Source organism: Thermobia domestica, chromosome 8 (genome assembly GCF_964235325.1).
Source record: "Thermobia domestica chromosome 8, izTheDome1.hap1.1, whole genome shotgun sequence".
Lineage (NCBI taxonomy): Eukaryota > Metazoa > Arthropoda > Insecta > Zygentoma > Lepismatidae > Thermobia > Thermobia domestica.
Genome location: NC_137461.1, coordinates 70,281,162 through 70,305,792, shown reverse-complemented (window position 1 = coordinate 70,305,792; position 24,631 = coordinate 70,281,162). Strand labels below are relative to the sequence as shown.

At 33.9% G+C, this 24,631-nt stretch overlaps 1 protein-coding gene across 1 annotated transcript in view; it reads left to right on the top strand.

Moving 5' to 3' along the window:
• Positions 1-24,631, top strand: part of LOC145692980 (tectonic-like complex member MKS1) — a 77,371-nt gene that overhangs the window by 5,489 nt on the left and 47,251 nt on the right. The window contains exons 2-5 of the mRNA XM_081768605.1: positions 2,753-2,902; positions 9,590-9,746; positions 14,405-14,508; positions 22,944-23,075. Of these exons, the coding sequence (XP_081624731.1) occupies positions 2,753-2,902; positions 9,590-9,746; positions 14,405-14,508; positions 22,944-23,075 (543 nt within the window). The remainder of the gene's footprint in view (positions 1-2,752; positions 2,903-9,589; positions 9,747-14,404; positions 14,509-22,943; positions 23,076-24,631) is intronic.

Here is a 24,631-nt window from a genome sequence, read left to right as displayed (position 1 = left end):
TGTCTGCAGAATGTAACAGAAGAAGCAATGGGATACAGAGCAAGAAATGGGCCTAAGAAACTGTGGGTAACAGAAAGTATGCTGCAAGAGATGGAGGAAAGAAAAAACTGGAAGAATGTTAACACAGAAGGAGGAAGAAAATGCCAGAAAGCTGAATAAGTAACTGAGAAGAGAAACTGATAAAGCGAAGCAACAGTGGATGAAACACAAGTGTGAGGAAATAAAAGAATTGGTGAAAAAAGGAAAATAAGATTTAATGTACCTTTCGGAAACAAGAAATGGAGAAGAATGTGGAGAATAGAAGATGAGACTGGAGGTGAAATCACAGACAAGCAAGTAATTTTGAGCGGTGTGGAGAAGTACATAGAGAAATTGTGTGAATGAAGTAATTCTCAGAATATTTTCCTACTAAGAATGATGGTGATGTACCTGATGACGAGAAAGAATTTCCTATCATGGAGGCGTAGTTCGAAAAGCGTTAAAGGAAATGAAGAATGAGAAGGGAACAGAAGTTGGTAGAATAGCTGTTGAATTGGTTAGATATTTGGACAAAGGAAAGAAGAACCTTTTATACTTGTGCAACGAAATTTATTGGCCCGAAAACTTATGTTGGTATCTCTACAATAGAAAAGTAATGCCAAGAAATGTATAGAATATGGGACAATTAGGCAGATATGGCACGCAACAAAAATTCTTCTACGAATTCTGAACAAAAGTTTAGGTGCAAAAATTGATTGTGAGTTCGAAGAGAGACAATTTGATTTCAGAAAGAGAGGAAGTACAAGAGATGTGATTGGATTGGTGCGGAAGATTGGGGAGAGATATCTGGAGAAAGAAAGGGAAAGGTTCGTGACATTTGTGGATTTGGAGAAGGCTTTCGTTAGAGTAAATTGGACGAAACTTACAGAGATCTTTAAAAAAAATATCAGTGTCGATTGCAAAGAGAGGAAACTTATAAGTAATCTGTACCTGAGTCAACGAGTTAAAGAAGAAATAACAGAAGGATGGGAAGCCAGAAGAGGTCTTGGACAAGGATGCTGTATGTCTCCACAGTGTTCAATATTTATTTTAAAAAGCTTTCGAGAAACTGTTTCCAGCGTAAGGGAGATGTAGATATCGAAGGAAGAAGAATTAAATGTATAAGATTTGCAGATGAAATGGATTTGTTAGCAGCAGATGAAGACTGGACACTATGCTAGAGGCTGTGAGCAGTTTGGCATAAAGATCAACTCAAGGGAGACAAAGGTAATGATGATTGGGAGAAAGTCACTGAAGTTTAATATAAGAATTCGAGGTGAGCATGTAGAGCGAGTGAATGATTTCAGATACTTAGGTTACCCGGTAACATGAGATACGGTAAGGAAGTCAAAATGAGAATAACAATGGCCAAACAAGCTTTTAAGAGAAAGAAACGTGTTTTCTGTGGATCTTTGAATAAGGAGTTCAGAAGAGATTGATAAAGTGTTTTGTTTAGACCATGACCTTGTATGGAGCGGAAAACATGAACTTCACGTAAAAGTGATGAAAACCTACTTGCCTTTTGAAATGTGGATTTATCGAAGGATAGAAAAGACAAAATAGATGGAAAGAGTTAAAAATATAATTGTGCTGTAAAGAGGGTGAAAAAAGAACAATACTAAATATGATAAAGAAGAGAAGAAGAAATGTTTGGGTTATTGCTTAAGAAATTGCCTACTGGAAGATGCTCTGAAAGAAACAGTTTGCGGTAGGAAAGTACATGGGAGAAGGAGATTCCAACTGATAGACAATATAAAAACAAATAAACCCTATGGTGCTACGAAACGTACAGCAGTATTGTTATGATTTCTTGATCTGCTGGGGAAATTTGAATATCACTTGCCGACTGTTCAATTAGCTAGTTAGTCGCATTTCTCGTTACCAGGTTTTTGTATGGTTTAGTGATTGTTTGATTTATTTATATATATATATATATATATATATATATATATATATATATATATATATATATATATATATAATATGACTGGTTTGAGGTGAAAATTTATAGTAAGAATCGGTACGTTTACGTATGCGATGTAAACGTCTAAAATAAGAAATTCCCTTTAGTAATTTTCCTCAATGAAGAATCTGGCTTCTTGAGACTACAGGAAATCAGAATGCCTTATTTCAAAGGAACATTAATTGACATATACTGAAACCTTGGCTACACAATTCCTGTTTACGTATTAAATCTAATCCTGATTCTCAACCTGCTCATCCTTCCAAACTCCTAATTTCCAGTTGTACATATACTTTTATGAAACGTAAAGGGAAGGAACTGGGTACCCTATCCCTCTCTGCCAATGGCCTTGTCTAGCTATGAAGGTACACTGGAAACTACTTCCGAGCATAACACTCAAACAATACAATATTTTAAGACTTATTAGGAACATTCTGAGAGCTCAATCGTTAGGAGTAGATTTGTAGCGCACGATGCCAACTGAACATCATTACGAACTATTAACCCCCCCCCCCCATGTTCTTTTTTTTTTTCTTTCTTCTTCAGCTACGATCAATTACATTTGCTACCTTTCTTGATACTACAATCATTAGTGTTAAGGTAGTGGAATATTTGTCATATTCAATAGTTAGTTATTAAGTTCAGTTAGTGCCAATCAGTATTTAAGTCGTATTTACATAAGTATACTTTGTATCTCCAACGAACCTAAGAACTTGGTTTGTAAATATGCATTTGTTCTTCATTTTTTGTTATTTCTTTTCTATTTTGTAGAATTAAATTGCGACAAGTGAAGTCATCCTTCATCCTGTTACCTAGAAGTGAAACGAGTGTAAATGATGAGGAAGTTCATTCTGCGAAAGAAACAGAAGATGGGAAAGAAGTTGAGGAATATATTTTCTCATGGCAAGAGAAAGTTTTTAGGTATTAACATTTCAATCATAGCTTTTATATGACACAAAAGTTTTATTTGTTGTTATTTGAGTGAATCTTACAGAAGGTTGATTTACGTGTGCTGGAAGGTAGTGATTTTAAATTATTACCTGAGTGTTGGTTCTAGTGTTAACGGGTGATCCAAAAATCGCGCACATAAAAAAAAAAAAAAAAAAAAAAAAAGACTAAATTTTAATAACATGTGAACTCTTGTTGAGGTGTATTATCACAGCATATGCTCTAAATGGCTGTCCCGTTCATAATGCAAGTACGAACTCTTTTTATCATGTTTGAGGCCACTTTGTGGAGCACGTGTACACTGATGTTAATCTCATTTGTTATGTTCATCGTTACTTCCTTCAGTGTGTGTGGCCTATTGTTACATATACCTTACCTTCGAGGTAACCCCACAGGAAGAAATCAGGGGACGTCAAATCGGGGAAACGTAAGGGCCATAAACCTATAGAGATGATACGTTCGCTTAAAAAAAAAAAAAAATGTCATTAGATATATGACATATGGTACTATCTGCCGGAACCAACAATCGCGTTCATCTTCATCAAGATGCGAAATGAACTGTGTAATGATAACTTGGTACACAACACTATTCACTGTACTTTCAAAGAAAATGAGGCCCACTATACGACAACGTAATGTACCACACCAAACTACAATTTTCTGAGAATGTAAGAGGGTTTCGTGTAATACAGTGTTTCGTGTGGATTTTCAGTTGACCAAATTCGAGAGTTTTGACTGTTCATGTAGCTACTAAGGTGAACCCACGCCTCATCAGTCTCATTATTGAAGTAAACACGGTCATACTTTTGCAATTCCATGGTTGTCAACAAATGAGCAAAACCATGTGCAATACACTATGCATTTACCTTTATCCGGCTCTTTCAATTCCTAAACAGTGTGAAAATGATATACACAAAAGTGTAACTTCTTCATCTCTCTCTAATGACTTCCATACGAAATCTCAGAGTGCGCTGATAGCCTCGTCAAGCTTTTTGAGGGCGAACGCAGCATCACATTTTTAACCTCAGCCAATTTAGCATCAGTCAATGCCCGGTTCTCTCCTTGTCTGTAACAGTCCGCATTCTCTGAAACAGGCGATTAATCTCGTAATGGCTGACAAATGTCTCATCGACTGTTGGATTTTTATTATTGACTGAAATTAAACTATTATGACCTTAACCGACAATTTTTCTGTAGGAATAACTGATTTACAATGGTTTGTGCTATTCGAAAGGGATCGTTCCGAAGTTTTGTATTGTTACTTGTAATAAATTATAATTAATGATTAGTAATTAAAATAATTAGTGAAAAGTTTAAATACCTTTAGTTCCTTTTTCCACGTCCTGAAAATAAATTTTATTATGATTGTTAATTTTGCTTTTCTTTCTTTCCGTTTTTTAATTCACTAAACATCACCAAACGTATGACAATCTTTTCTGTCGTAATATGTTGTAAATATTTCAACTACTTAAAAAAAAAATCTACATTATTACACACGAAATCAGAATATTTTTAAAATGTGTGTGTCAAAACCTAAAACTTAGAAATCACTATAAACATAATATAAATCACTACACATATAAATGAAAGTTTTCTTAACTCAATATACATATTATAACATTTCAAAATATCATTCTATTTACAGATTTCTGTAATTCCTGAATATTCTTTGTACTTCCCGAGATTTCGACTTTCCGTGGAGTCTTGGTCACGGAGGATAAAAACAGGAATAAGAAAAATAAAAACGTCAAGGAATAAAATGAAACGGACTTATCAGAGGAAGAGTTGTCAAGTGATATTATTTTCCTTAAATCATGTTTAATGTCGGAAGTAATTCCGAATTTTGCCATATAGAAAGTTGCGACTCTGTCACTTGACAACGTGTTTCCAATATAGCTCTTTACTTGGTAAGTCCGTTCCATTTTATTCTTTGATTTTTTTAATTTTATTTTTCTTCTTCTTGTTTTTGTTCTCCGTGACCAAGACTCCAGGGGAGAGTCGAAAGCTCGGATGTACAAATAATATTCAGGAATTACAAAAATCTGTAAGTAGAATTATAGAATTCTTGAGTGTGGTTTTATATTGTCTGAAGTTTCAAAATACTTTCATATTTTATAATGCATACAAGCAGGGTTGGCTAGTTTAAACCAGCTGTTTTTTTTTTTTTTCGAAAAAAAAAAAAAAAAAAACTGGTTTAAACCAAAAAACGAAAAATGTTCTTAAAAGTGTAAGTGTTTGTAAAATCTTGATGAACACACTTTTGTGGGTTATCACGTTTCACTCCCGTATATTATTCGTGTTATATTCAGACCTAAATCCCCCATTCTTTACTCAGAAAGATTATACTACAAAAGCAGCTTTTGTTTTCTTATAAGTTTATGAATGTTTGTTTTGTGTTTCTTTTAATAGTTTGTTATTATTGTTATGTAACTGCAATCAAAGAAAAATTCTAAATATTGTTTCGTTTCAATAATGTTTACTATTGATAAAATACATTGAAATGCCGTACTTTTTTTTGTGTGTGTGTGGGGCGGGGGTCATACAAACCCCACGAGAGGCATTTAGTGAAATGAGAAGTATCTTTGGTATCTATTTATGTATAAATGGGTCAGAGCCAAAGTGGACTCAAATAATTCGTATCTTTATTCACTTTTCTTACTGATATGCAAATTAAGTCGTTGTATTTCTTTAACTTGGATTCATAAAAGTCGTTGTTAACTAACTTGGACTAGATTAGTTCTTCTGTACTCTGTAGTACTTTGAAATTGTCCATATGTAATTCTGTATAATGGTTTCACTTCTGCAACTGTTTTTCTTTTTGTCCTTCTGCAGTGACTCTTGACAATTATTGAAATGCGCACGAGACGAGTCGAGACAAGATTTTCCTGACAAAATTCGAGTCGAAACACCGCTCTTCCAATAGAAAAATATATATTTTTCGAGTCGAGACATCACTTTTACAGCAGATTTTCGAGTCGAGACAGCCATAAATCTTGTATCGTGCGCATCCCTAACAATTATATTAACAAGTAGACCTACGTAAAGATCAGTACAACGTATGTTTATCAGGAGTCCTTCGTGAGTGAGTTGGCAGACGTATCGCATTTGTGGCCAATTAATCCTGGTTCCGAGTTCAAATGGAGAACAATTTCTCTCGGATGTAAGTCGAGAAGCGGTTTGGATTCCGCTTTAAGCTTATGCGACCCCTTCCAGCATAACCCGGTTGTTCCATAATGACACCAAGGCGAAACAAACTTATTTCTGTCCATATATGATATGAATACATATAGAGGACATTATTTAAACCAAAAATAAAAACCTTGTTTAAACCAAGAAATCGTTTTTTTTTTTTTTTTTTTTTTGTTTTTTCAATAAAAAAAAAAACATGATTTTTGCCAGCCCTGCATACAAGAGACATGAAAACATTCCCACTGTGAAAGTAAAAATTCTTAAATTACGTAACATATACAGTATATGTGACATTCAAATAGTATAGATGTAGAGTGAAGGATACTAAAAGTTACAAATAAGATTAATGGAAATGGTAAAGAAATATAATTAAAATATTACAAGTTATTGGCATATGTAGGTTCTTTGGCATACTGTTTTAAAATATTTGACACTGTTAGAATGGTCTTTAGTAACAGAATATATTTAAATTGGAAAGTAGAAGAAAGATAAAGGCGTGTTCTGTTGGAAATTTCCTGTGCTCTGCATTCATAACCGGTTGCAGAGTACAAACGGGATTGCAAAAAAGAATAGTAAAGGAGCGTTAGAAAAAATACAGTCCACTTAAAATTAATACTCCATTAGTCATATTCGGTAGCTTCCTGTGCTGGAATGATAAGCTTTTCAGGAACCACATTAATAAAGAAAAGGAAAAGAACTCTTTAAAAATTTACTCATAGAGATTTTGTGTGCGATACATAAAAATTGTGTGTGGTGGGGGAGGGGGGATCAATACAGCTGAAAAGAATCTATTTCGCATATAAAAATTATTAATTTTCTCCAATATTCTTGCCTGTTTGTACGCACATATGCTTGTAAAGTCTGCGTGCATCTATAATCCTAAGGATTATCTCTAAAATTAAACCACTGATGATAATGAAAACACATCTTGACGAATCTAGATCGGGTTTAATATCGTCATATCCGATAGGTTTCTTTCTAAAATATATTGTATTTCGTCTTTTCTTGGCGGCGGTGGCGGCTGCTGCTGCTGCTGCTGCTGCTGCTGCTGCTGCTACTACTACTACTACTACTACTACTACTACTACTACTACTACTACTACTACTACTACTTCTACTTCTTCTTCTTCTTCTTCTTCTTCTTCTTCTTCTTCTTCTTCTTCTTCTTCTTCTTGTGTATGTTCCTAGTCACGTACTGACCCTGATCTTTTTTACTGTTCGACACACGTATGACATACAACATGTGGAGCGATATTCTTCCTCTGGGATCAACATTTTTTGGGTGAATTGTGTTTTATAAGCACGATGCATAGATCTGTTATTTTACGATGCCTCTTCTTAACGACAAAAGAACCACATATGTGGCAGAATGAGTCTGAATTGTTAATGCTACCTCTATGTGCCATTTATTTAGCTCGTGATCCCTGCCAATAACGTCGTTTCTCCTTTGGAAATTTCTGAAGCAGTATCAAAGAAACACTGCTGCTATAACAACGACATGCTTACATGACCAAAACACAGAACTGTATCCAGGGCCGGATTTCCATGTTTTGCGCTCATGGGCCCTAGTAAAATTGTCGTCCCTAATCACACCAATCGCATCATTCTCCAAATTTCCATTCTCCCGGATCTACTTCTTAAAAAATACTTTTTCATTTGCTACTAAATTAAAATTATTACTATTACTAGTTATTACTATTCTTATTTCTCATTCTATGTAATATATTTAAATTCCTATATCTGGCCAGCATTTGGAGTAGATTCATTAAAATTTACCTGGCTTCTGCTTAACCTGTTCAACATTACATGGTGTGAAAGATGGTAAAATATAAAATAATCTTAAATTATATAAAATGTACATAAGCATCTAGAATTATTGTACATAAGCATCTAGAAAATGACGTTTTTGAAACTTTTGTGTATCAAAACTGTTTACTTCTTGCTTTGACATTGGCAAAATCATTAACAACGTCATCAAAATCAAGTTTACCAATCAACTCATATTCAATGGCTAAAATAGCTAGATGAACCAGTCTCTTCTGAGAAAGAGTAGATCTCAAATAGTTTTTGATTCTTGACAGTGTGGAAAATGATCTTTCCGCCACACAGTTAGTTGCTAGTGTACATAAAAACTCTTTAAGGCAAATACTTATGTTAGAATATAAGTCCTGAAGATTTTTCGATTCGAGAAATCGATTAAGTTGTAGTGACATTTCTTCAGCGTTTCCCAACTTCTCTTGAGCTAAAAGCCCTTTAAATGAAGGCAATCAACAACAAACGAAGATTTCTCGATTTCAGCTGCATACACTTCCTGTAGAGAAGTCGCTGCTGTGTTGATTTCTTTGGCACTCAAATACAGTATTTCTTTTAGAAAAAATGTTTCGGTGGGGGGGGGGGGCACACTGAGTAGTCGAAGGGCATTTCTGGTATTATTCTATTTGTTATTGTATTACAGACATTCTGGTCTCTTATGGGGAGCACTCTCATAGCTCCGGAAGGGGGGCACCCCCTCCCCCCAAAAAAAAATGTCTGGAAGAAACACTGCTCAAGTTGCATAGATTTGTTAAGAAGGAAAATCTGCTAAGAAATTCGTTGTAGACCGCGATTCTCTTGTTCAATTGGGAAAGAAGCTTGTCAATGACAACAACAAAGGCTTCTTAAATACGATGATCTGGATTTTCGATCTCCTTTTCCTCTTCTGATTCATCAAAGAATTTCTTCCTTTTTCTAAATCTTTTAGGCCTATTCCCTATACATTCACCATCAATTTCAAGAACAGTCTGTACAGTCTTTAGTTTTTTTTTTTTCTCTCAAACCACCATAATAACTAACTGACTTACAACAATATTTGCTAAGACTAATCTGCTACAATATTATCGTAGTCACGGCCATTAAAATAAATGGCTTTCGCTTATTTTATTGAGTCGTTGGTGAAATATGTATTTTCAATAATTTTATCGTTTTTTAAATAGTTGTTTAAAAAAATTGCCTCCCGTTAAAATTTGCCGGCCTGGTTCCGGGCCCATGTGGCCCATGCATAAATTCGGCCCTGACTGTATCAAGCGGAAATGAAAAAAAAAAGTACTTTGCAGACAAGGCAAGGTTTTGCACGCACTACGTATTAATGGTGTGGCAGTTGTAGAGCAGATACTATGGGCGAAGGAGTAAAACGGGTGTCATTTTCGTCAATAGTATACATGTATATATGTAAACATAAAAACCATGAAACACGTAGGCATATGTAATTTATAATTTATTTTCATATCGTAAATTTACAATTATTGTCCTACTAAAATGTATAATGAATCAAATGTTTATCACCTCAGGTAATGACGTTTATTAGGTCTTTTCATTTCAAATAGTTTAACGGTATATCTGTCATGAAAGTTAAAAATCACTGTTGTGAATAATCGAGACTGTGATGCATCTCAACAATATAATTAATCTTCTTAACTATTTCTTCTTTTCTAGTCCTGTTGAGGTATCTTATTATAGCCGTCCGGAAAACTGCCACACACCATTAGAAGAAAAGTACCACAGGGACATTATGAACAAGTTTAAAGGAAACATTCCTGATCGAAGGCTTTTTTCATACATCGATGCCGATGAATATATTTCCAATCAAGAAGTAAGTGTACTTTACTTGTGATCGTGTGGGTGAAATTGTAACGCTTACTATTTGTTTAGTATTTAACATTAAATGTATTAAAGTGATGGGGAAGGATGCTTTTGTAATATACCTGATGAAGGTGTGCTTATGATGTGGAAACTCTTAACAAGTCTCTTCAACTGTAATACAGTAGTGAAGATCTCTTGAGAAACTAGAGACCGCAATGGCTCAGTGGTAGAGCGTTGACCTCTGGCGCATGCGGTCCCTGGTTCGATGCCAGTTTGCGCCAATGAACTTTGTGGTGAACAAACACCGTGTGCGTGGGTTTTCTCGGGTTCTCCTGTTTCCTCCCACTTTCGTCATTCCACCATTTTCATTCATTTCTCATCATCACCGTCTCATTTAGCCTAGCCGGCATAAACGTGGGACGTAAAACTCAAAAGATTTTATTTTTTGAGAAACTGCTATGCAGCTCATCGAACACGTGACGGGCGCAATACGCCTGCGCGACTATACATATACCCTTGTCAATAGTAGTACGAACTCAGAGATTACATAATCACCTTAAATGGGGAATAGAGTGGAAATAGTACTGGGGGAATACTGATAATATACGTTGAGCACGGTCGGAGATACGCACCGAGGAAAATTTCGTAGCTTTTGAAGAGGAATAGAATTTCCTTCCTGTGCTACCCCTTGAAATCATGACACAACTATGCCCTAATATCACAATGGGACCTAAGGTGTTGCTAACTTTTTTTCAAGACTGTGTGCTCCACCATGGATCACGTGTATTGGAAGTATGTGTTAACCATTCTCCTATGAAAAGATAACTTGTTTAAACAAAATTATAGCAGGTTTTAAAGTGTGTTGTTTAAAATGAGAGAATCTATTACATATTTCAATACACAGTATTATTACGATTTATATATATATATATATATATATATATATATATATATAGGGGTATATGTGATATACACTGTCTTGAAAAGTGGATAATGATAGTTCATTTGTATTATCATTAAGCTCTTTCTGTTTTCACATAATACTGGGCACAGTCGGATATCTTATTCTTAGTAAAAATGAAAAGTGTTAACACTTTTATTTTTATTGGCAAAACGAGACAACAGAGAAACTAATGTGACATGAATCGCATAATGAAGTGGCAATCTGATATAAGACCTTAATGTATTAAAATTAAGCTGGTATTTGACGTTGCCCTGTTTTAGAACCGAAGACAGCTTGGCCAACGACTAAAAAAGAATTTTCCGGTTTAAAACAAGACAGTTTCAACACCGTCAGCACCGTTATAAGGTAGAAAAAAACTGTTTTCAAAAGTAACAGTTTTTTTTTTCTTTCTTCTGAAGTTATGCTTTTATTGAAAGAATGTCTTAACATTTGCTTGCCGATATACACCGTGCAGTGCCGAGCATATTCGGAATACTGCTCCAAAAGGGCACTTCCAGTTGCAGACCTTCGTGTGACTATTGTCATTGGTAAGGAACAAATTGATTCCGCTAATTTTTCGTTAATTGCCCGTCGAATGTTGAAACATCGCCGGATCTGAAGCACACACATACACAAAAATAAATAAACAAACAGGAATCTTTCTGAAAGTAGGACTCCCACCTTCAAGCTGAGAATCATACGTAGTGTTGTTAAGTATTTTTCCTCCATCACGGAAAGGCTTATGGGAACCAGAAAGCAATTCCAATGCGTCAGTGATCATTGCGCTCCTTTCAATAAACTTTTATTAATGTGTGTGTGTGATCAAAGTTTACTAGTTTGTGAAATTTTCAAGTTTAATAACAATGACTTCATATGTACAAGAAATTTGCTTGGGTCTATAATTTATGTGAGTGATAGTCATTGCTGTAATCACAAAAGATCTTTCCCAGCGTACTATGTTCAGTTTTGTTTGTCTGAATAAGAATTCACACAAAACTAAAACATAAAGTTTCGTGTGTTCGACACATTTTAATACGTGTGCTAGCTGAACCTGCGCTCTCTACACAGTGCATCATTCGCATATGAGCATAAATCTCCTCCTCATTCCTCACAACATCTGTACATGTCCCTTTACAGACACAAGTGAAAGACGTATTGATTTAAAAAGCCAAGGGGTATCATAAAAGGGAGACTTTTTTCGACTATTTTTCTCAATATCTCGTACCGTTTGCAAGATTCTAGCCTACTTCCGGTTGGAGTTTCTAATTCATGTATGACCAGTGTTTTCTTTCTTCTTGCATGCAGTATGTAATAAGCAAATATATTACATACACAATTAATTATAATGTCAATTATATATGGTTTGGACAAAACACTCCAAAAATAAAGGTTCATCTTACTTAGACTGGAGAAATGGTTATCCTTCCTTTTTCATTATTATTTGGCCATGAAACAAACGCCTGAGACATATACAACTCCTATATACAACACTATGGTGTTGGAATGTATAATGCGTAGGATGTGATGCTTTAGTTTTTTTTTATTATTATTATTTCAACACTTCCAATGTACCCGTAAAAATGTAATAAAGAAATAGTGGCCATGTTTTTTTAAATATTCAATTAGAACTGGACAATCTACATGAAATTTCCAATCGATCAGTGAAAACGTTATCTTTCTAGAGCTTGTAGTTTCCGAGATCTCATTGTCGAAAGGATTGACAACAAACATAGAAACGTCCATAGCATATAGTTTAAAAGAACACAGGAGATGGCAGCACAATTCACGTGCATTAATTTTAGAGAAGGCTTATTAAAATACAAAGGCTTTGAACAATAATTTTAAAACATAAACTTTATTAAAATGATGTATTTAACTAATTTATTTAAAGTACACATACTAAAAAGGTTATATTTGTTTCTGTTAAACATGAAATCATACATAAACGTAAATGAAAGATTTGAAAGCCAAAGTTATAGGTTGGAGCTTAGTCGCTTTTTATTGCTATTGTAGCATTTTAATAGATAGATAATCTCTTAGAATCATCAAATACCTAAGATAAACAAGAATTTGTGTAGATATCAATACTGTTGTTTATATTACTTGATTGATTGCCTAGTTGGAATTCAGCACCGAGACTCCATTAACGTAAATTTCTTTCGTCATAGTTTAATTTTCGGTTTCTTGTTTTTATGAAAACTGATCCGATAACTTACCTTTTTATTTTATTTTATTTTATTTTATTTTATTTTTGAATTATGTAGAATCTTGAATGGGAATTACACTTAACAGTGTTTTTGAAGGAAAGTTTAGAATTTCCTTTGACCTTCTGTCAATATTCTCAAAATCTAATTATTTTGAAAGTGTTAGTGAGAGCAGTCAAAAGGCAGTGAAAGATGATCAAGAGTGACTATAAAATTTTCAGCTGAAAGCGGGACTGGTTCCGGCTTTTTAAAAATCATGAGAAATAGGTCAGTGCGTAAATTAGTTCCTGTTTACCGCATCAATATCTAATACATTTATATTGTAATATAACATTATATATCGTCGTCTGAGATTCATCACCGCGTATCTCCAATTTTGGCAAATTTGAGTTTTTGATACCAGTAGAATTAGTATAGGATGTCGCTCAGTTTGGTGAAGTAGTACACCTATATCACGACAAACGGCTCTGTTATTCCCTCGAAGTAATACCACGTGTAATGAGACTGAAGCTAGTTCCTAAACAGTTTTTTGTCTCTCCTGTAAAATTGTTGAAATGTTACTTACGCGGTAGTGAATCTCAGACTACGATATGTAAGCTATAAAATATAAACAGTATTTAACTTATAATATAGTAGGACATGATGCTGCGTGCATTTGCTCTTTTACCCTAGCTCGAATCCTTGATATTACATTGGATGAGAAGTTGACTCTTGAACTGAAGAATGTAAGAAGTATTTCTCATAGGAACCTATCTTCTTGAGAATAGCTTTATTCTTCACTAGTCTTTCATAAAATTCACTGCAGTTTTCTGAGAAGTTTACCCGTACCACTAACATAAGATTTCGCGTTTAAGTTTTCTCTCCCTGCATGCAATTAATGACTATATTTTTGAAGACGTAAGAATGAATATGAAAATTGAGTATAAAATGGCTAGAAGTGAAAAGAATGTGGCTAAATTTGCTACTGGTGCAGAATTAGCAACCCTGGACTTTTAGGCCTACCTTTGTTCTTATCAGCGTCCTGATATCAGAGCTCCCCCTCCTCTCACTCTCTTTGTTACAGGCGGGGTCAAGTAATTCGATACTTATGAAAAAGGAAAGACATGTTGAAGTTTGTTCAACAAACAAGTAACTGCTAAAATCTCTGCTGCCTTTCGAGCAGTATTGTAAACTACAGATCATGTTTAATGTAAGGAATTTCATTCAATTCTTGCTTCTTTGTTATTATTAATTTAATACCTTTACAAGGAGTAAAGGTACTGGGTTTGTTATTTACTTCTTTCACTTGCATAAAACGGAACAAATACTACTTTTTTCCATCTACTGACGGGCCGGTAGGGACTGTCCCAGTCAAAACTGGACGTATGGTCGTCCTAATTGTGTGTACCTAGTAAATACAGTTAGTTTCAATTCAGGTATTTAACACAAGCACAGTAAGTTTTCTGTCCATAACCAGTTCTGTAAGTTTTGAACCACATTCCATGTATTTATTTTAAAAAGATGTTTATTTTTTTTTTTTAGGCCAATCTAAATGTGACAACACCGTCAGGATGTAGGACATATCTAACGGAGAAAATTTTAGCTGTACGTCAAAGGCAGAGCTTTGGTTCTAAGACTGTCTCTAAGTAAGTGCTTAAGAATTTTCGTTTTATTTCTTTTTTTTTCTTTCGTTCTTTCTTCTATTTCAAGTGACAGTATATAGTATTTTTAATATCTGTTTTGTGTTTCTATCTTCCATATTAAAAACTTATATTAATATTTGCCATTATGTGTATATTAACACTGATCATGTAAATTGTCTACTTTTAACTGTTTATTTATTATTTTTCATTTATTATGTTTTAAATGTTTAATACATAAATATATGGAGTTAAAATAAATTAATCCTAGTGTGAACATACGGAAAGCAAAATAAATGACATTTACATAATTATCTATAAATAAATTTTATTTACTTATTTACAACGGAAAACAGACCCCAATATATTTGGTCTAGGAATTAATTCGTGCGGGTTGACAAGAGATGGCGCAACGAACGGAGCGTCCCACAGTTCCGTGTATCCACACATGTGTTGCAAACCCCTGTCATCGCGTATCGTTCGTAGTATAGGGCAGTGGATTAAAGCGTCAACAACACCAGTTTGTAGTTAAGTGAACATGGCGCAATTTGTGCCTGATAAAGTGTTTTTGCGGGGTGTCCTGCTGCATTACTTTAACATGCAGAAAAGTGCGACTGAAAGTCATCGTATTTTGGTGGAAGTGTATGGTGACCATGCTCTAGCTGAGCGAAAGTGTCAGAAGTGGTTTGCACGGTTTAGAAGTGGTGATTTCGGCTTGGCAGACCAAGAGCGAGCTGGACAGCCAAAAAAATTTCAAGACGAAGAATTGACAGCATTGCTCGAGCAGGATTCGTGTCAAACGCAGGAACAACTTGCAGCAGCATTAGGCGTTGATCAAACAACAGTCTCCAAACGCTTGAAAGCCATGGGAATGATTCAAAAGATGTCACATTGGGTTCCACATGAATTGAAAGACAGAGACGTTGAAAGACGAAAAACCATTTGCGAATTGCTGCTTCAACGACAGAGCAGAAAGGGGTTTCTGCATCGAATTATTACGGGTGATGAGAAGTGGATCCATTACGAGAACCCTAAACGAAAAAAGGCCTGGGTGAAACCAGGTGAACCAGGTCCATCACAACCAAAACGAGATATTCACTGTGCAAAGGTTATGCTGTGCATATGGTGGGATATGAAAGGTGTGGTGTACTATGAGCTGCTGCAACCGGGTGAAACTATGAATGGAGAACGTTATCGACGACAATTAATGCGTTTGAAGCTAGCTCTGGCCAGAACACGACCAGAATGGGAGAACAGACATGATAAACTTATTGTTCAACATGATAACGCTCGCCCACATGTCGCAAAACCGGTCAAAACCTATTTAGAAAATGTCGGATGGGAAGTTTTACCCCACCCGCCGTATTCACCAGACGTTGCTCCTTCGGACTACTACTTGTTCGATTGCATGAACAACGATTTGATTGGACAGCGGTTTACTTCTTCAGAAGATATCGAAACATGGGTCTCTGACTGGATCGCTTCCAAGGATGAGGACTTCTTTCGCCACGGAATCCGTACATTGCCTGACAGATGGGCGAAAGTGGTGGCTAGCGATGGACAATATTTTTGTTAAGGTATTTATGTATTTTGTGTTTGTACTACAGCTTCAATGTGTGCGTACCAACCGCACGAATTAATTCCTAGACCAAATATAATAATCTTATTATAGATAGTAATTCTATATGTGCAGTGGAATTTGAATTTTGAAAAGTGTGAGTAGCTAAAACCTATCTATAAGCATCCTATAACTTTGTAGAAAACGACAGACAGAGATTCGTTGAGCTACTATAGACTTTGTCAGTGTTTTTATAAAACTAAAGCAGCGTAATCCGTCACGTTGCGTAGTTGCCAGCAATTAAGAAGTGATGAAAAAATATATACAGGTAGAATGAATGAGTCCGTGATACACTATATACAGGCGAAAATTTTTACTTTCTTTATTTCTTAAACTAGAGAAAAATGACTATGTGATTAAACCTGCACAAAGGATATTCACTTCAGAAGGAAACTATGGTTACATGTTCCGCTGTATGTATGAGTATGTTTTGTTGTGGAAGGCGAAACATGTCTTACAAATTCTCCTACATTCTAAGCTAGTGAAATTAATACTTAATTATTAGTTATTCATTTCGCCATCAAATTCGAAACTTAACTATATCCTATTATAATTAAGTTCAAACATGTTAATTGTCGATTTTTTTTTTAATGACAACTGGCAGCATTGTCAAAACCTAGATAAGAAAAGGCTTCTGGCCACAGTTAGCTGTTCCCAAACGTATAAATTTTGAAGCTAAGGAGTTCTGGAATTTGATGTAATAGATTGAGTTTTTTTATGCATTGTGGAAAAAAAAGTAGGAAAAGCAATTTAAATTGATCAGTGAGCTTATTAACACGTATGTGGTTCGTAGACGTTATTTTGTCACGCAAAGAAGCATTGAACATTGAGTATAAAATTGTAACTTTAAATAAAATCTAAAATATGTCTCAAAATAAATTCAGACAGTCCTTGAGTTACAGATTAAGTACATTTCTGAAAATTCTGTATTTTTTACTTCTATGTAAAGTTATGAAGTCGATTTGGGCTCAGGCTATTTCAGATAATCAAAGTCTATTTGGGCAGTTATACGCAGAATTTAAGTATTTAAATAAAATACCGAACATATGACGTTAGTGTAAAAAAAAAAAGATATAGTAATGTAATGAATAGTGACAGGTCGGCTATTTTGAGGATAAGCTTGAAAAAATCTTAATTTCTTCTGAATCCTGTTCTAATTCGTTATAGTGTTCTTTTCCTGTCGTAAATCAAAATTTTTGAGTGCAGCACATTTCATTCCGCGTGCTGTTCATTTCGGCTTTGAAACTTCTGATAACTTAAAATAAAAATAGAATCTGAGCAATTATTACTAAATTGTGTTACTGTTTTGGCAATATAATATTGTGAAAGTACATTCTAAGAATACAACTTATTTATTTCACACTGAGACAGCCTAAAAGATTCTTCTTTTCATTTTTACACTTTTTAGTTGAGTACAGACCTCAACTTTTAGATAGGTTTAAACTCACACTCTCTTAAAATATTAACTTTTAGTTAGATTCCTACCTCCGTTATCTTATCCATACATCCCACACTACATTCTATATTATTTTATTATTATTATTATTATTATTATTATTATTATTATTATTATTATTATTATTATTATTATTATTATTATTATTATTATTATTATTATTATTTGTCTCTTTCTGATCTATTTTGTCTAAAAGGATTAATACTTTGTTCCACAAATTATGAATACGTTGTCTGTTAGTCCAATTTATTAATCTCTGTTCGTCAGTTCATTCAAAAAAATAAAAGTTTGAATCTGATTAAAAATTTATGTAAAATGAAAGGAAGAGTCTTATTGGTTGTTAAAAGTGACATCCTCTCATTTCCTTAATAATAATAATAATAATAATAATAAACGCGTCAATTAGTCGCTTCGCTGGGTTAAAATAAGAAAAATTACTAATATGTTCTGTTAGTCACTATTACTGAAGCGCTTTCAAATCGATAGAAACAAAGAAAAAGTAAAATAAGTAATCTATATAAATAAAAGTTAAATATTACTATTATAAGGTGATGGCAATGAGTGGATGCAAACGGCATCGGAAGTGTCATTGGTTATGTCAGCGACCCGTCTTTTTCGATCATATATATATATATATATATATATATATATATATATATATATATATATATATATATATATATATATATATATATATATATATATACACCCCTTTCTCTTCCCCTCCACTAAGTTGCACCGTCAAAGTGAATAGATAAAAAACTATTCCAGGCCCGAACCTCATCTATGTTGAAAATTTGATCGAAATCGGTCGGGTGGTTCAAGAGGTATTAAGCCATAAACATAGTGACTTTCGTTTTTACATATGTATATAGATAAGTTGTAGCCTTAGATTGTATATTTATAATATATCTGATAATATGCCCAAACTGAAATATAGATTAATAATAATAAATGTTCGCTTTGGTCAGATTTTATCTGAAAGATGCACATTTCAGTGTATCAGCTGCATTGAAGGAATAAATGGATTGAATTTGTTTGCTTGCTTCTTTATTTCTTAATTAGATTAATAAAATTTGTATACTCTGAAATTTTCTTTCATAAAAATTAAAAAAAAGATTTAAAAAAAACCGAAAACGTTCGTATAGTTCTTTAAGAGTAGTATTTTCAAAAAAATCCTAAAAAAATTAAGATATTAAGGTATAATCATGCTTTTCAAAGTAGAAGAAAGTTAGGTTTTCCGCAATAAATAGGTTTACCAAGCCATAGCTACAAAATGGCTTACTTCAAGCCGTTATTCTGTTATTACACTTAGTGCTACATGTGCTCCAATTTTATGAAATACTTAAAAGCATGGATAGCACAGTGTAAATAACAGTTGTTTATCTGAGTTTCGTGTGGTTTGGGTGAGAAGTGCCTTAAATAGCATTTCACACGCCGACTAAAGGGAAAGATGTACTGACGGAGATTTCCAGCAGTAGCTTAGCGAGTGTTTATTAGAAACTTTTGTCTGATACTTTAGTATGAAATAGGATCTGATGAGAGATAGCCAGTTCAGTTTATTTGTAATGCTTTATAAGTTGTATGTGGTGTGCGCAAAATATTTCTGTACAAGGTTTCTTGCGATTCCGAATGAACGATTGGATCCGATACTAGTAGTCAAAATATCATAACGGCGTAACAGTATTGTAACAGCGAATATGTTAAATAAGATGCGAAATTATTATAGTAAACATATAGAGCCTTATGCAGAGTCGTTTTGACGCATGATTAGTGCGATACTAAAGAGTTCGACTAACATATGTTTCCTGCTAGTCAGGGCTTTAGTATGACGCTAATCATACACTGTAATAATTATCGAAGCATTTCTCTTCTGTCAATATCCTATAAAATCCTCTCAAACATTCTATTAGCAAGATTGACCCCATACGCAGATGAAATTATTGGAAATTATCAGTGCAGATTTAGACGAAATCGATCAACTATCGACCAAATATTTACCATTCGACAAATACTCGCAAAGAAGTGGGAATACAACACCCCGGTACATCAACTATTTATTGATTTTTGAAAGGCATACGACTCGGTTAGGAGAGAAGCATTGTACAACATTCTTACAGAATTTGGAATACCGGAAAGGCCAATTATATTAATTAAAATATGTTGAAATGAATCCCAAAGTAAAGTCTGAGTAGGAAAATAGTTGTCCACGAGCTTTCACATCGAAATGGCCTGAAACAAGGAGATGCGTTGTCGCCATTATTATTCAACTTTGTTCTGGAATACGCTATAAGGAAAATCAAAGATGGCAACCAGGGTCTAGAGTTGAATGGGGTTCATCAGGTTATGGCATATGCTGATGATGTAAATTTAATAGGGATGATAGGAGAACAATAGAAAGAAATGCAGAGGTCATATTAAACGCTTGCAGGGAGAACATGGGTTTAGAAGTAAATGCAGAGAAAACTAAATAGATGGAAGTGCGTCGGTATCATAATACAGCGAAATTATGGATGCGTTAAATTATCAAATAATACTTTTGATAAAGTGGATACTTTCAAGTATCTAGGACCAATAACAGACGAGAATCATATCACGAAGAAATTAAATGTCGACTAAAAGCAAGGAATTCGTGTTATTATTCAGTTCAAAATCTCTTGTCGTCGCGAACTCTGTCGAGGAATTTGAAGCTTAAAATATATAAAATGATAAGCATGCCTGTTGTTCTGTATGCTTACGAAACAGGGTCGCTTACTCGGAAGTATTTGAGATAGACTGAAAGTATTTTAGAACAAGATCCTGAGACGAATATTCGGAGAAACGGGAATGGGAAATGGCGGAAACTTCATAACGAGGAACTACATAATTTATACGGTTTACCAAACATTGATAGGGTCATCAAGTCTAGGAGGCTCAGTTGGGCAGGTCATGTAACCAGGATGGAAGAAAGTAGGAACACTTTCAAAGTCTTTAACTGGAAGATCAACCGGAGAACGACTATTAGGAAGATCTAGGTGCAGATGGGAGGACAATATTAAGATGGATCTCGCAAAAATAGGAATGCAGAATAGAAACTGGGTCCAGTTAGCTAAGGATTTGAAGTCAGTGGAGAGCTTTTGTAAATGTGGCATTGAACCCTCGGGTTCCATAGGCCATAGAGTTAGTTAGTTAGTTAATGGAGGATAGTAAACTACATCTGTAACGTAGCCCGAGAGAAAAAATCGTAAGAGAAAAGATCTGTGGAACAAGGTGGAAATGACAGGAGTTTATCGTAATCACATTCGCATCCAATTGAACGATGTGCTAGTTTTCTGTTTAAGCATAATCCCATCTCACTGAAAATGTGGTGAGGGTCCATTCAATTAAATGATACCTGCATCCAGTTGAAACAACAAACATTTGATTAACATATCTTCTTCTTCTTTTATTATTATTATTATTATTATTATTATTATTATTATTATTATTATTATTATTATTATTATTATTATTATTATTATTATTATTATAATATTCGTCAAGGAATTGAGTTTGTCAAGAGGAAATACTAGGATTTAAAAGTAAAAAAATACAGGAAAAAAACTAACACTGTTATTAATATCGCATTACCATTTGCTGTACTTCCACTTATGCTTTCTTCCTTGCATTACTTGCTCTTGATAAACTCAAATTCTTTATGAATACATAAATAATAATAATAATAATATTAATAATAGTGAGGTAATTAAACCACTAGACTGTAGAATCTGCAGCAAAAAACCTGCAACATGAGCACGTAAGTTTATTGTGAAACTACGCCTCAGGAAATCAACATAACATCTAAGTAGCACGAATCACGCAGGAGAAACCTCGGTGTCCTCCCCTGCACACTTATTTTGGAGCAAAAGACTTCGTCGTTTCACAGTAAACTTACATGCTCATGTTGCAGGTTTTTTGTTGCGGACTGTACTAAGAGTAGTGTAGTATTGTAATAAAAGTAGTAACACTCATTTAGGTGCGCATTCGTACGCCTATTCGTAAGTATGAACTCCTGAAGTAATTTCGGAGATTGCCTGTATAATAGCATTTTAAATGTAAAGGTACTAACTCACCTTGCTCTTCTGTATTCGAAGTTCAAGCAAACATTTTTAACGTGGAATTTTCGCTGTTAGCTTTCAGCATTGTTGAGACAAGTAAGTCGTTTTATTGGAGATAAGATGTATGAGAACTAATTGCATATAGAAATAATAAAAAATAAAAATATTTGCACTGGAGAACAAAAATTTCTTGCTGCTATACAGCAAGCAAGCTGTTTTTGTTTGAGCAGGAAGTTTTTGTTCACCAGCGTGAATATTTTCATTTTTTTAACTAACATAAGTGCCCTTCTTCACACGGGAGGAATAAAGTTTACGGAAGTTTACATGAAACGGGAAATTTCAATATTGTAGAAATCGCCTCGTTTCCCGTTTTAGAAAAAGAGTAATTCCGAGCTCGCATATTTTTGATCAAGAGTTTATTACCAAATTTCACTCTTTCAGCCAATACGAATCCTTACATTGGGCATTTCCTGAATAAATAGTGGAAAATTTGAATATTGTAGAAATTGCCATTATTTATCTTCTTTAGGTGTGGAGTTTTCAGAAACTCTTTCGGTTATTTTTAGTGGAAAGTTTAAATGCCAAGTTTCGTTTTTATTTTATTTTAGGAATTTTGAAATAATAATAATAATAATAATAATAATAATAATAATAATAATAATAATAATAATAATAATAATAATAATAATAATTGCTTTACTTTCCCTTAGGATACGTATTTCCAAAAATACTTTCTTATCCCTTGCTTTTATGTCAAATGGACTTTTCTATGCTCTGTGCGTTTCTGAGGTAGTAATTTCTAATCTTTTGTATATTAATATAGATTAATTCTCATACCAGTAAAACCTTCATCTTATTTCCAGTGAAACCTTCAGACCTTCCTTTGCTTTTGTCTTGACAATGCTGGCATCTGGTAGCAAAAATTCGACATTAAACATGTTTGCTTAAACGTAACTACAGAATACAAAAGTGTAGTGGTGTATGCAGAAGTTTGTTAAAGGGGGCATTTCAAGCTTCCAAGTTCATATAACTTTAGGTGTTTGTATACATATTTTAATATAGTAAATGCTTATTTTTGTATAATATCTTGCCCAAGGGGGATGGTGAGTTGGAGCCCCGAAACTCCCTTGGATACGCTACTGCAGAATAGCAAGGTAAGTACTTTTTAAGTTTATTGATAATATTGATCTTTAAGTGGCTAACATTATAATGGACACTTAACTACTTTAAAATCTCCCCCCCCCCCCAAAAAAAAAAAGTCACTTTTATAATGTTCTTCCTATATTTTCAGAACTAAAACCTTTGTTCCAAAGAGAAATGTTATTGATTATGCTCCTACCGAAGAAAGCAAAATCCAGAGACATTTGCTAGAGGCTTCTGAACAAACTATGTATATTGTAGCAGATCTCAGTGTCAAAGAGAAGTAAGTATAGATGCTTATATCAGTGTCAAGAAAATGTATATACTGTAGTTGGTTAGAAAGGAATGCCAAGGTTGGCATGTGAAAATCGAAGTGTCTCCTGCACTCAAAGCAAGAAAAGAAACAAACTTTTCATGTCACCAAGGCTAAATGAAAGGTAATACATAGTTGTATGGAATACAAACCCAGAGAATGCACTGAATAAAAATACTTATTTTTCAAGCTTGATCGCCGAGAATATGTGAGACATAGACCTACAGCTGAACTCGGATCCGAACAACATAAACTCCCATCAGTTAAAACTGAAAAGCAGGGAAACGGTTGCCATGTGTCACCATCAGGCGTCAGCTACTTTGAATATTATAATGGAGAAACGTTTTAAGGAACCGACGTTTTGATCCAAAAGTCGATAAAAGCCTTACCGATTTTGTGATCGCCGTGTATAATGATTTAAAATAAATCAATCCCTACCAATAGGAGTCGCGTATTATCGCCTTAGTACGAATATTACTACCGTTTAAACTTCAGCAAGTATTAATCTCGTCATAACGTATAAATTTCAATCATTTAATTATGATTGTTCAAAATTATGAAAGTCAGGTTAGATTGCAAAGTAATAGTAATAGAAATCAAACTAATTATATTCCTGTTCAAAATATACATGTTAGTGAGAATTGTAATCCTAGTACAAGAAATAATGTTAGATTTACTCGTAACGACAGTACAACAGAACCTAACTTCAGAAGAAACAGAAATAATAATAGTACCGTTTCTAGAAATAATGTAAATAATCGAGCTAATTTCTCACGAAATCCCAGATTTTGTAATAATTACCTAGGTGGCAGATATTTTCGAAATAGAAACCAAAGAATTAGTGAAGTAAACAACACACAGGACTGTAATCAAGATTATGCTATTCAATGTAACCTAATCAAATCTTTCAGTAATGTCACTTAACCTAAATGTGATTGAAGCGGATTGGATTAAAGCTACGTTAGCAATGGATTCGCAAGAATATAAAAACAGTAATTTAAACTTAAATGGCAATGTTTTAAATCCTTTAAATGATAGTAACTAATAATAATATATATTTGAAAGTATTATTCTTTTTGTGATATTAATTAGTTTTTGTTTTGTTTTACGTTGAACATTGTTTTGATTTCATCATAAATCTACTTCGCTCATATTCTATGAATTACATCTATGCATCGATACAAATATTGTCTATCACATTTATGCTAACTATGCCCGAATAAATGAAATAAGTTAAGTTGTATTTTAACGTACATCAACTTTATTGTTTAAAGAATTTACTTAGAACCTAAAAATAACCAACAAACGTACCACATTTTGAATATCTCCTTATCGTCGGTAATTTTATAGACTTAAAATAAAATTGATTATGGAATAAAGATAAACATGATATTGAGATAAAATGAAAATGATATGTTATTTTATGAATAATTTGTAATTTATATAGATATATACGAGGGTTATTCAAAAACTAAGGTAACTATTGTATACGAAATGTCTAACGGTCCAGGATTCTTTCTTTAATT